The sequence below is a fragment of the Solea senegalensis genome, linkage group LG2 (genome assembly GCF_019176455.1).
Source record: "Solea senegalensis isolate Sse05_10M linkage group LG2, IFAPA_SoseM_1, whole genome shotgun sequence".
NCBI classification, from domain to species: Eukaryota; Metazoa; Chordata; class Actinopteri; order Pleuronectiformes; family Soleidae; genus Solea; species Solea senegalensis.
Window position 1 is genome coordinate 15,611,019 of NC_058022.1, and position 13,605 is coordinate 15,624,623.

Below are 13,605 nucleotides of genomic sequence, written 5' to 3' on the forward strand. Positions count from 1 at the left end.
CTAAGTGAAGCTGATGTGGGGGGGGACACGTAGCATCCAAAGCACATTACTGCAGTTTTAGCAGCACTTCACTGGCTCCCAGTTTGTTTCCGGACTGATTTTAAAATTCTATGTCTTCATGGTCTTGGCCCACAGTATTTGTCCGACCTGCTTCAGTCGCACGCTCTGTCAGGTCGGCAGATCAGTCCCTGTTAGTCGTCCCTAAGACAAAGAGGAAACTCTTTGGTGACCATGCATTTTCAGTCGCTTCCCCCGAAACTATGGAATAAGTTGCCTTTGCACATCAGGCAGGATGACTCACTTCCTGATTTTAAGTCCTCTCTTAAAACACTTTTTTTTTTTCTCTTTGGCTTTTAACGCAGTTTGAGATGTTGTCTTTTACATTTTTATTTGTCATGTCTGTGCACAGCACTTTGGCCCACTGTGCTTTATACATAAAGTGGGATTGGATTGGATTTATCACTTTTTGATCAACCAAATTGTCTTCAAGCAATTAGATAGAAAGTCATATGTGTTCAGTTTCATAGTATTAGAAAAACATGTAAGTTAGATTTGCTAAATGCAATCATTGGCATTGTAAATCAATAATTTCATAATTATTTGCTTCTTGCACAAAGTGGAGAATTGTTGTGGTTTCCTTATCAGTCGACATATTCCTCACCTTGCCCGCTCTTTCTGTCTTTTCCACAGTTTCTCCAATGCACTCCTTCACATTTACTTTGTATCAATGCTCTTTATCAGTGCATATTAGGGCTGAAACAATTACTCGATTCATCGATCATTAATCGATTACTAAATTAATCGGCAACAATTTTTATAATCAATTAATCAGTTTGAGCATTATTTCAGTATTTTTTTCTGATTTACCAGCTTCTTAAATGTTAATATGTTCTCGTTTCTTTGCTCCATATAACAAAAAAATCTGTAAAACTGAATCATTTTGAGAACAAGACATTTCTCGATGAATCGAGAAAGTAATGGACACATAAATTGATTATGCAAACAATCGTTAGTTGCAGCCGAAGTGCATTTATCATCCATCTATTTTTGATTTGACTTATTTGACATTATATAAATACTCTTTCCAGTGTGATCCTCCACAGGAAGACAAGATGGAAGACAAGATGGCGACACAAGTTCCTACATGAAAAAAAAATCATGAAAAAAATCAAGAAAACAGGAAAACAGTACTGACCATGTAATCAGTGAATCATGTGATATCAAGAGTCTTTTGTCATGGACTTTTTTCATCAAGACATCAGCCTTGTTCTTGCACATATTCAAATCTCAGATTACTGTAAAATATATTATAGAGTACAAGAGTATAATCTGGACCAGATTTATATATTTATAAACATTTGACTGAAATGTCATTAGAAATTCTTCAACTTGACGCTGTCTTTGATGCCACAGTGAATCCAGTCATGCACAGGGCTATAGAGGCGTTTAATACAGGAAAAACCCTGCAGTGGGGCTGGAGGACTGTTGAATGAGATGGTTAATTGTTTGTCAGCTGCTGCCTGAGACTCTTTGGTTTTCCCCCCCAACCCATTATTCCACACAGGCTTTCTAGAACAGTCATCTGACTGTGAACAAAACTCTGCTACAGATTGCAGTTCCTGTGGTAAATATCACCTCTACACCCCATACGCTACATACTGATGCCAAGATTGTAAGAGATTCAATATCAGGCCTTATTATGCATATATTTGACAGTTTAACCACGATAGTCATGGGTGTTTTCCTGAAGTCTTGCAGATAAGATAAAGGACAGATTGTATCTCTGGCATATTTCATATAACCCCAGAGTTCAGTGGCCTCTGCATAACTGAGATGCTTGGCTCTTTTACATTTGGCGAGTATTTTCAGATATTTAAATGACGTCCTTTTTCTAGCATGTGGCAGTGTGGCGGACTCGCACACACGGACGCACGTCCACAAAGTCACCCATGGACCCAATTCATTTAAGACTTTAAGTCAAAGTGACAGCCAATAAACATGCTGGAGGGGCAGAGGAAATCAGTGGTGATTAGAGAGGAGAGCGGAAGTCCAGAGGAAACTTGACTGAAAACTGTTGTGCATAACTTTTACATGTAAACAAATGCTTGTTGCATTGTTGTGAAATGAGCACGCACAATGCTGGTTAAGTGATCAGCTCCACATGACTCTCTCTGTGATTCATTCCGCCTCAAGACAGACAGAAGGGACTTCTACCCCTGTGCTGCCGTCGTGTACACACAAACACCCAGCAGACAGTTCTGATAGTATTGCTTGACAGAAGTCATTTTCAGATGAAGGATGCAACACACAAATAGTATTAAATAGTTTAAGAGTTACACACAGCATCTTCTCTCCTTTCTAGATCTGTGAAGTTTCAAAAAGTAGTGTACGGCCCTAATCTACTGTGTAAATAATTGCTAAAGATTCATCAATCCACAACCATGACTTGACCTTCAAATGTCACAGGAGGAGCTGGAGGCAGAGGTGGTACACTCTGGACAGTTCACCATCATACAGAGAAAAACTATTCACATATGACAGGAAATTAGAGCTGCATAATTTGTGTGTGTGTATGTGTGTTTGTGTATTTGGGGCTTTCTGAGGACCAAAAACTGTATAAACTACATGGAATGAAGACATTTTGGGAAAGTGAGGACATTTTGGCTGGTCCTCACATCTTTAAAGGGCTTTTGGGGGGGTTAAGACCTGGTTAGTGTTAGAATTGGGTTTAGGGTATGTTAGGTAAAGGGTATGGGTTAGGGTGTTGGTAACGGGCTATGAGGATCCTCACTATGGATGGAGCACAAACGTGTGTGTGACTTCACACATGCAGTTTAAGGTTAGGTTAACTGGAGACTCAACCGGAGTGTCTTGTGTTTTTCTCCACATCTCTCAGGGTGCTTTCATGCCTTTACGTTGTTTCGATTGAGGGAGTAATATGTTAGAATGCTGCACGCAACCTTAGTTGGATTCATTTACACACTGCAGTCTAGGCTCGACCTGCCCCCAACGAGCTTATAAACAGTTTTGTGAAGGGCCAGAATTTTGTGGGTAATCTGCCGTACTCTGGATCGTGACATACCGGTGTTGCTGCATACTCTGAAGGAGGAACATAATGACCTATTCACTGGGCAGTTTATGTTCCGAAGAAGCATCAGGTATAAGCAGCATGGTTATACAGTCCATTTATAAGCCTAAACTCTTTTCAACGTGTTACTCGAACTCCAACAGTTGTTTCTGGCAGCGGCACTGTTGCAACAGAGCTCTTGGTCGTACTGGTTCGTGGGTAAATGCAGCAGAATACTACTTGTAAATTGTAAATTGTGTACACACTGCAAACAAACAGCTCCATGGAGCAATTGCAACCAAGCTGAGACCACCCTCTCTAATGTGCCCCGGTTTGTGCAACAAGCTTGGTATGAAATGTGCAGATAACCACCAATATCACATGAACCAAGTTAAATAAGCAGAACGGGTGGAAATCTCCCACTTATCTCTGTTATTGCTTTGCCAACAGTTGACAAGTTGTCGATTGCAAAAGCAGAGAAACACACACCGCTGCTGGCTCAGCGTTAGCAGCCTTTCCTCTCCTCCTCACACTCGGGTTGAAAGGTCACAGCACAAACTGTCCACCGCATGTGTCTGGGACAGTTATCGCTGCTGATGCGTGGACTTAATAATCAGACACTTTACAGACATCCTTACTCAAAAGACAGAGGGAATGCACACATCGTTTAAAGAGCACAAAACAGCTGACACCTTGGAGACGTGTCCCACACACACATGTAAGTCATTATGAAAGACTCTTGTGTGTGTGTGTGTGTGTGGATCGCTGAGGAACAACTGAGTTGATCATATTTTGTAATGCAGTCATCAGCACGATTATGAAACTCTCACTTTCACGCCTGTGCATGAGGTCAATAACAGCTGAGTTTATTTACGTTTATTTGTCAGCTGTGATTAACTCTCTTTTTTCCCCGCGACTTACTCAAAGACAACGATGTGACATTTGGATCTGGTTCGTATCCGGCCGCTTTGACCTTTTCTTTGCGCAACAAAATTCAGAAGTTAATATGAGGAAACAATCTTCCCCTCTTTCTTTCCAGTCAGAATTTGGCTCCAAGTAGAACAGAAGTTGTTCACAGTTATGTCCATAATTGATTAGCTACATCTCCTGTCATAAGATGGCTTCGGATTCTCGAAGCACATAATTAAATTGCATTTATAAAAAAAAAAAAAAAATGATTGCAAAGACAATTAATCTGGAAACATCTAAACTGTTTTTCCAAATCCAGCCTTAAACACTTCCAAGAAACTCAGCGAAAACAACAAGTGACGCGTTTGTTCGCCAAGCACGCAAAACTGCTGCAAGGAAGAGATTACATTACATTACATTACATGTCATTTAGCAGACGCTTTTATCCAAAGCGACTTACAAAAGTGCATTTAAACATTTGGGTACAAATAAGAGCTAGAAGTAAGTAAGAGCTTCAAGTAGAACAAACTATGAAGTGCTAGTCATAAGTGCAGAGATGAAACACTTTCTTTTGCAGTACAAGTCACGCTTTTCCTTAATGAAATGAGCATAATCATAAGACAGAACATCTTTGGCCTGACACTTTTTCAACATCTGAAGCTGAAGTGAAACAACAACGGGGGGGGCTGTGTATTGGCAAGAATCTGCTTGATATGATACATGTCCTGACACAGGTGTGACAATATGATATAGTGAGATATAGTGAGATCATTTGCATAAACAAAAACCTTTTTGGCTATGGAGAGGAGTGGAAGGACAAGGAGAGTGTTAAATGGCTGAACACCTGCTGTCAGAGGGTAAATGAAAATAGTGAAAATATTTGAGTGTTAGGAGCCTCACTGCAGCCAAGTACCGCGAGCTGGGTAATTATCACAGGACGAACACCGAGCCTAACAAGATATTTGTATCAAAATGACTCGCCGTCGACCTCTGAACTGAGCTCAGTGGACTGAGGCCAAATCACCCTCTCACATCCTCAGCACAGGCCTGTCCGCTGTTATATTGTTCACCCCAAGGAAGGAGGGGAATCTCTCTGAAAAACATGTGGCCCCTCTGCGAGGCTGAGGGTCACCATGAAATCAAATCAGACCTAAGTCATATAGCCTCTCTGACTGACATCTTCGCTTTCTTTCGCAGCGAACAAGCGGCTTCAAGACTTCCTGTTTATTTTGGACTGAAACTGTTGACAAATCAGCGAATCCCAGCATAGCTATACACAGATATATACGTTTACTCTTACTCAACAAAAGGTGGACTTTATAGCAACTTGCATGTGCTCAAATGAGTCTGACGCGTATACACAGCGTCAGGCTACTCTCTCCTGACAGACCCGTCGAGAATCTTTGAATATAAAATGGGAGCTTCAGCAAGTGGACAATGCACAAAGGTCATTTTGCCAGAGTTTATATCCTCTGTGAGAAAGTGAAAAGGGTTCTGTGGGGAATTAGTTCACATGGCATCCACTCTGAATTCACTGAACTTCCCTCTCTACATTAAGAGCCACTGAAGTCGCACAAAGGAGCAGCTCCAAATTAGAAGCACAAAGACGCCTCTGTGAGAACTTCAGAGCAAATTAATGAGCACAGATACACATTCTCACACTGGGTTTCTCGCTGGCTTCAGCTGCACCGTGGCAAACAACACACAAGCCCCCAATGTCGCACAAAGCCAACACAGAGAGTGAAAATGGGATTCTGTGTCTGTTTTTTTTTGTTTTGTTTTTTTTAACTGTTCAATGTGGAGCCAGACGAAGGGTTAGAGAAGCTGGGAGTGAAAGCTGGGTGTTCTTCGTGTATATTCTGCTTCACAGTTCATCATAGTTTGTGTACTGTAGCACACGCCCGTGTCAGGGGCACCTCACCCCTCCAGATCTGAGTCTGATTTAAGGAATGAACAGTCGGGTTCAGTAACTTCAGCAATTACAAAACTGTGGCATGACATTCACAGCGTCTGACTAATAGGTGTTTTCCTTTTACGCTCATCTCTTTCCCACAAGACACACTGTGCACTTTGGACAAACAACAGAAACAAAACATCAGCCACTATTAAATTAGAACCAAAAAATACGAACATTCATTAAAATAAGTACATTTAAAATGAACTGTGCATGAACAATAGAAACAACGTGACTTGCTCAAGCGGAGCTCAACAAGGTAACTGCAGCATAATCGATCACTTCTGACCAATAATAATGTAGAAAAGAACAGAATGACATCAGGTTAGGTTCATCACTGAGGCCCGACACACAGCAGCAGTGAAGGAACACGAGAATTCATCCAGCTGATCTGCACTGAAACACAGTCTCCGCAGCCTCGAGCACAGTTGACTGAAGGAATCCTGACACACTTAATCTCACTAATCGCTCTCCACAGGTGGTCAATGCTGATTCCCGCGAAACCGGGTCACGTAAACGGCCCGGATTCTGCGGCGCGTGGTAGTAAAAGTAGAAACCAGTGGCATCGGCGCGCCCTGGAACCACTGAAGCCACGACAACAACAATAATAACAAAACTGCGAAGCGTGCGCTGCTGTCACCTCGAAAGCGCGACACTTTAGTGCATGTTTGAGGGGAATTGTGAGTGAAACGTACCCATTTCTTCCTGAATACGTTTCCAACGCGGTCCGAATCTTAGCGAAGAGAAGATAAAGTTTTTAGCCCCGGATACACTGATGCTGCGTCCTGGGATGCGTACTGGCCGCCTGGCTGCTCCAACACTCGACGCTGCGTCCCCTTTGGAGACAGCCTCAGTGACGTCACCGTGGAGGGGGATTACTGATGGGAGGAGAACCGCGGAGCCTGGAAGTTTCACTGGTCACTTGAAATCTTATCATGCTCCATGCTGAGTCGACCCCAAATCTTTCTGGGCAATTTCAGAAGCCAAAGTCCTCCAGGGCACAGAGGAGAGATTTGCTCTTCACTTCACTTCACATCTTGTTAAATAAACTGACCGCAATCAAGATTACACCGTGGAACTGAGGCAAAGGGTATTTCTGTAGGCTACGATAGTCCACCATGACTTTTAACCCTTTGCAACTGTTTTTATGCTGATATCAAATAAAATAAAATGAAATGAAACAAATGTATTTAAATCCATGAATTAAATCAGGGGTCTTAAACTATAAGGACCTGGGGACCTGGGGAGCCTAGACCAGATGAGGTCTAGGCTTTTTGGGGCTGTCCAGTAAGGGTGGTAAGGATATGAGCTTCAAATTGTATCAATATTCCACATAATTTCACAATATTACTTTTTTTGTTTGTTTTGGAATTAAATTGTTGTTTACATTAAAACACAATGTATGATGCAAATGAATCTATAATAACTCATTATAATGACATTAATTAAGCCGCATGAAATTGGGGCATCGTGTGGCCCATGGGCCACAAGTTTGAGACGAGTTAATTGAAAACAATTCACTCGGAATTCATTTGCAGATGCTTCAGCATACATATGCGTAACTTAAATTCTGCTGTCCTCTAGATAAAATCTGGTCAAAAATGCATAAAACTACAATAACTTGACATGATAATCTTTCCCCAAAACACCCCCAGTCCCCAGTACCCATCTGATCTTTACATGTACAGTATGTCAAGCGGTGGCAGGCACATGGTTAGCGCTGGTGCTTCACAGCAAGAGGGGTCTTGGTTTGCACCAGTTCAACCAGTCTCACTTACTCACTCACCCACTCATCTTCTATGAGGGTCACGGGGGCGCTGGTGCCAATCCCAGCTGACATACTGTAGGTTGAAAGGCGGGGTACACCATGGACAGGTCAGACTAAGGTTAACTGTAAACTGTAAACTGTTTCTTTATGTTGGCCCTCTAACATGCCCCTAACCTGCAAGGTCCTGTCACACATTGTCAGTTGGGATTGGTCCTCACTCGACCCAGATGAATGGACATGTCCACAGATGCAGTTCTTACTGTAGCTTAACAATAAACATGGCTGCAAACAATCATTTTGTGGAAAATTGACGGTTTCATAAAGACGTGGGCCTTTACAAACACAACGCCAGTCATCTTTAGTCCAGTTCACTGGTATCCGGTACCCGAGGAGTTCTGAGTTCCTTTCTGATCCAGCCCAGTCTTTTCACTGGTGGCCAAGTGGGCAATTGTCAATGGGCTGTTTCATGGTCAAACAGGGCAACACAAAAACTTCAGAGAGACAAATTCTGGTAATACAACTTCTAATTTTGTTTTCCCTCTCGGGCTGTGATAGTGTAAATGTCGGTAAGTCAGGGTTTTCTTTTTGTCAGATGATCAGGAAATCTGTAAATATGTAAAGACTTTTTTTGTCACCACTGCAAATATCCAGCGTCTTATAAAAGATTTTCCTAATGAGTGAAAACCCGTAGCACAGAAAATACACATTTATTTTAAGTATGCATCTTATATACGAGACATATTGTAGCTGCTCCCAAATATATATCTATATATCTATATATATATATATATATATATATATATATATATATATATATATCTACATACAATATAATACAACAAGTGCCACAAAGTCTTTGCATTTGTTGTGTTTATGTTAGTGTGCACGAGCAGTTGGTCGGCGTGCACGTGAATGGAGGATCTGCATGGGAACATTCCAGCTCTGCACAGGCTGTTACAGCCTGTAGAGCAGCTGGCAGACAGCAGGCATGCAACTGTTTTTTAGGGGTGGACCGTGATAACCCAAAACACATCAGACATGGACTCTTTATTTGACATATTAAACCACGTGATCGCCTCAAGAACATTTTTTTTACAAGTGGAATTAACAGATCAAATGAATACACACACTTGTATGTAAATGTCAATATAAATGACAGTCTGTGAATCTATTCCAGCTGAATCAGGCCCTGTACCTGAGCATTTGATTAGTTTAAACTAGAATACCAGCATCAGATACACTATCACTATCTGTGATGAACTCTTTTGAACTAAAGAGGAAGGTCACCGAACATGTGGCAGTGTAATTTCACTGTTTCTAATGCATGTATGTTGATGGAAGGCAATATAGAGGCAAACTGAAGTCATCCCACACCACAAAACGTCTAATTACAAATCAGAGAAAGCATCTACCGATCTGACTGTTGAGAAAACGGCAGCCACAGTGAAAGGGAGGCAGCGTAAAACATATTCAGTGTGCAGTTTGAATCAAGCTGAATGTTACTTGACTTCTTCTATGTGTCAGGCCTTGTATGACAAACCTTTCTGTTTGTAAGGGTGATAAAATCAAACAAAAGACTCTTAAAGTCCTACACAACTTCACAAAGGATATCATCCCCCCACAGATGTACATCCCTGCAATGATTGTGTGCTCAAGATAATTTAATTGATTTCAAATACCTTTCTTGTGTAAGAAAACAATGACCTGTCTCAAGATATGCTCAGAGATTAGCTGCTCTTCAAGGGTTCTCAACTCTTCTGAAAACCCAGAGAATACGCAACACTACTTTAAAACATAAGCAAAATACATACAGCAAATATGCATTTTCTCTGTAAAACTAGATCCCTTTGACCACAACAGTTCCCGATGTAATAGTGAGGGGGTGAACAACATGTGAGGCTTCGTCTGGAATTAACATCTGGTTTAGCATTTGAGAAGAAGTGGAAAATAATGTTTCATTTCAGAGGGAATATGTTGTTTACCACTGTCTGCAAAAGGGCTGTCAATAGAGTTTTATCCATTCAATTTGTCTGCGTACGAGCTGAAAACATATGCCCAACAGAGACAAAGTGTGTTTGTGTCTGAAACTGTTTATTTCCAAACTAACCCTTTACCTTCACTGGGTATCTGATGGCGCCAACTCTTATTAAATGTGTTCACAGAAGGCACATTTATTACTTTCACACAAAATCATGACGTCATGTCATATCATGATGCATTAGCGTGAGACAAAACAGAGAGCGGTGAAGTGGTGGTGAGTCTGGTGACCGACCACGGCGGGTCAAGGGGAGTGATGAACATATAAGCAGCACCAGGCTCGTGTTATTTATCGCCGCTGAGGCCCCGAGCAGAGGGCAGACACGCAGCAGCTTTACACACAGCAGGGGACTGAACAGGAAGTTACATCCTAGCCAGCTATCTTCTCAAGCCCATGTGCAAACGTTGAGCATTAAAATCCTACAAAAGGTCAGAATCTACAGTGGAGTAACAGGAAAAACAGACCCCAAGAAACATTAACATCTGCCACTTCCATAAACAGTAACAAAAAAAGGCTGCTGCTCGTTTCTGGTGGTGTTTGGAGGGAAAAGACTTGGGAGTGGCCAGATTTGAAGAACTCACCACACAGACTTTAACTTTGGTAATGGAAAAACAAAGAGCAACTATGCACACACTCGTGACTCACTCTCCAGAGATAATTGGGTCATTGCAACTCTGTTACTCTTCTCAGCAAGCATTGGCTACACAGGATGCATCATTTTCCAGGGAGGACATGCAGTCCAGTCCAAGACAGTTTCATTGATTACTCCACTTTTTCTTTTCCTATTATATTTCTTATTATACTTAGGGTAAACAGGGTAATTCACTCAGTGAGGTTAGTTAATATACACGGGAACATCTGAGGAACATTTTAATGTTGATGGAGGAAGCAAATGGAAACAAAGTACTGACCAGAGTAGTAAGTAGTTAGAGTAATTGCCTGAACACTGATGCTGGATTTTCCAACCATTCAGGGACAGAGATACAGTAAAATAACTTAACAAGATCAAAGCTGAGTGTGAGAGGCAAAAGTTCTCCTGTTTTGTTTGAAACAATTTCACTAACTCACGTGGTGTGTGAGTTTGTTTTAGTTGGACAACATATGTCTACATGTACACTGTTAGAGCCTCAGTCAACTGATGGCAGCGTAAGTAAACACCATGCTGCCATCTAGTGGTTATGGTTGCAATTATAGCGTTCAACATCAAATGATATACATTATATTTAAGCTTCATTGGTTTTAATTAATGGTTTTAATGTTACTATGTAAGTACCTAATTTTAGATTTATTTCTATTGTTTTTTTTAGATTATAATACATCATTCCATATCATAACAAGCACCTTTACTTTGAAATATAACGCAACTATAATTAATGCAATTTTAAATGGTATCAAGTATAGTCAAGCACTGGCTTCTCTGAGGTGGTGGAAGGGTGCCCCAAATCAAATTCAGCCTAGTGCCCCATAGAGGGTTTGGGCCGGCCCTGGTAGACACTCATTTGCCCCCAGGTCATTTCCCTTCCACACCCCTGATTTTATGACCAATTAACCTCTGCATGTTTTTGACATGTCAGAGGAAACACACACACACACACGGAGAACATGCAAACTCCACACAGAAAGACTTGGACCGGGACTTCTCATTGTGAGGCAACAGTGCGAGCCACTGTGCGCCCTTGAACTTAACCAGTTGGTCAGATGTGGGGTTCTGTCTCATTAGAACCAGGTTTTGTTTCTCATAAGGAATACTGGTCTCGACAAGGTGAATAATACAAGTCCACACACACGTACAGAGCTGGTTATTTGTCCTTTTGTCAGAAATGTATTAGGCTTTTTCAATTAATAAATGGTTTTAATGTAAAAAAAAATGTTCTTCCTATCACAAATGCTGAAAGTCAAATTTCTCTGGAGGATTCCTGCTATGTTACCAGATAGATTATGAAAAGCAGTTTGAGTTTACCTGAGGGAAATTATCAATTCCTTGGATGACAGGCGACTCATGATGTTTGAATTGTATCGCCTCCGAGCAGCTGCTCTCCTGTTGACTCTTCTGAGTCTGGGATGAAAGCCTTATGTCTGCTGTGTGTGTGTGTATGAACGTGTGTGTGTGTGTGTGTGTGTGTGTGCACGTTACATCTCTGTCCTTTTTTGAACATTTAACATTTAAAAAATAAATAAATAAATCATGGAACAATGAGTTGATGATTGGATTGTGAAAAGCTTGCAGCATTTAATAATTTTTTTTTTAATCATATTCTAATATTTTAGAGCATTTTTCCAGCTATATTAATTGATTTGTTTGTTTGCTAGTTTACAATTGGTTTAATAGATGTAAATATAACATAACATTTAAGTATTCTGTCGTGTTTTTCAGGTGTTTTTTAAAGTTATTGATAGAATAAATATCTATTAACCCTTAGTGCGCAAACGGCACAGATCTGCACCCATGGGAATAATACACAACTCCTTATATGGAAATCCTGGTGGTGGCTTTACAAAATTAGTTTTTTTCGTCTTCTTCTGTGTTGTTGAGTCAAAGTTATGATTCATTATATGTCGCATTATTAGTAGTGATATAAAGTAGCAATAATTGTGCAGGGGTCACAAAATAGAGCGTTTTTCTTTTCTTTTTGTTCATAAAAACCGCGCCAAGTGAACTTTGAACTGTGACGTGTCTCCAAATTTCACAAATTCAATCCAGTAATAAACATTTTGAGTATTTTTTACTCAGGTGTGTTTACATAGTTGGTGAAAATGAATTTTCCTAATCATCAGATTACCTAACGGTTGTGCTGAAAAAAAAGGATATAACACACTCTATAGTGCACATTCTTATAGCCTCTGTATATGCTGTATGTTTTAACATATGGGAACATGCATGTGAAATGCTCTGTGTTCTCAGAGTTAAGTTCCTTTCTAATCATTGTAATAGTTCCTTCCTTAAATGTTATTAATTTGACGGAATTTGCCTCTTTGCTCATTCAAAAGAAAGACAAGATGTGCTGTAAAGTCCACAAACATATTGTCATAAAATCAATATGTTGAAGTATTCTGTAAATGAATAACCATCAGTATTAGATTAGAAGAAAACAATTGATACATTTGCAGACAAATTACCAACCATAAATCCTAATCATGATTTCCCTTCCTGTGTCTTACTTAAACTTAATTAAGCATCTATATTAATTATAGACATTAGTGCATCTTCTCATATTTTATTATTCCACATGTTTGGTGATGTTTCAGTTGTTAATGTATGTCAGCAAACAGGATACAGTTCTCAGAGAAGCCATTAGCAATCTAGGAGGCTCACACTGATTTGCGGCAGAGTGCGAGCTCCTCGTGTGGTTAGATTATTTATTGGCTAAATGGATTTTGCCACAGCTCTTTGTTCTCTGCTTGGAAAGAGGAAAAAAAGAAAACGAGGCAGATGCTATGATGAGCCACATTTGTGTCAGTGTGACACAGAAAAGCCTTTATTAGAGAAAGCACACCTTCTTCTTCCTCCTCTTTATGATCACACTGACACGCACACCGTAACATGATGTTCAGTATATATATATATATATATATATATATATATATACATATATATATATATATACACACATATATATGTATGCTGATTTAACAATAACATGCAGTTTATGTCGACGTTGCTGGGCATGTGTCGCCTGCAGCTCGTCTTTGTCAAGGAAACGTGGTCTTTTATTGTGAACATAATGGTAGCTTGTCTCTTGTTGACCGAGTAATAGCAGGGATCCATTACCACTTTCAATTATTTTATCAATGCTTCACTGAAGCCAATTTCAGTGTCTGGCAGACTGGTCCAGTTTGACCAAAATCTCTTTGTTTCAGATGTGACAATT

The 13,605-nt window shown here is 40.4% G+C and overlaps 1 protein-coding gene across 1 annotated transcript in view; it reads right to left on the minus strand.

Moving 5' to 3' along the window:
• The window catches only part of gpm6bb (glycoprotein M6Bb), a 28,449-nt gene extending 21,602 nt beyond the window's left edge, over positions 1–6,847 (minus strand). Inside the window, exon 1 of the mRNA XM_044052364.1 lies at positions 6,626–6,847. Within this exon, the coding sequence (XP_043908299.1) occupies positions 6,626–6,629 (4 nt within the window). The 5' untranslated portion in view covers positions 6,630–6,847. The remainder of the gene's footprint in view (positions 1–6,625) is intronic.
• Between the last annotated feature and the right edge of the window lie 6,758 nt (positions 6,848–13,605).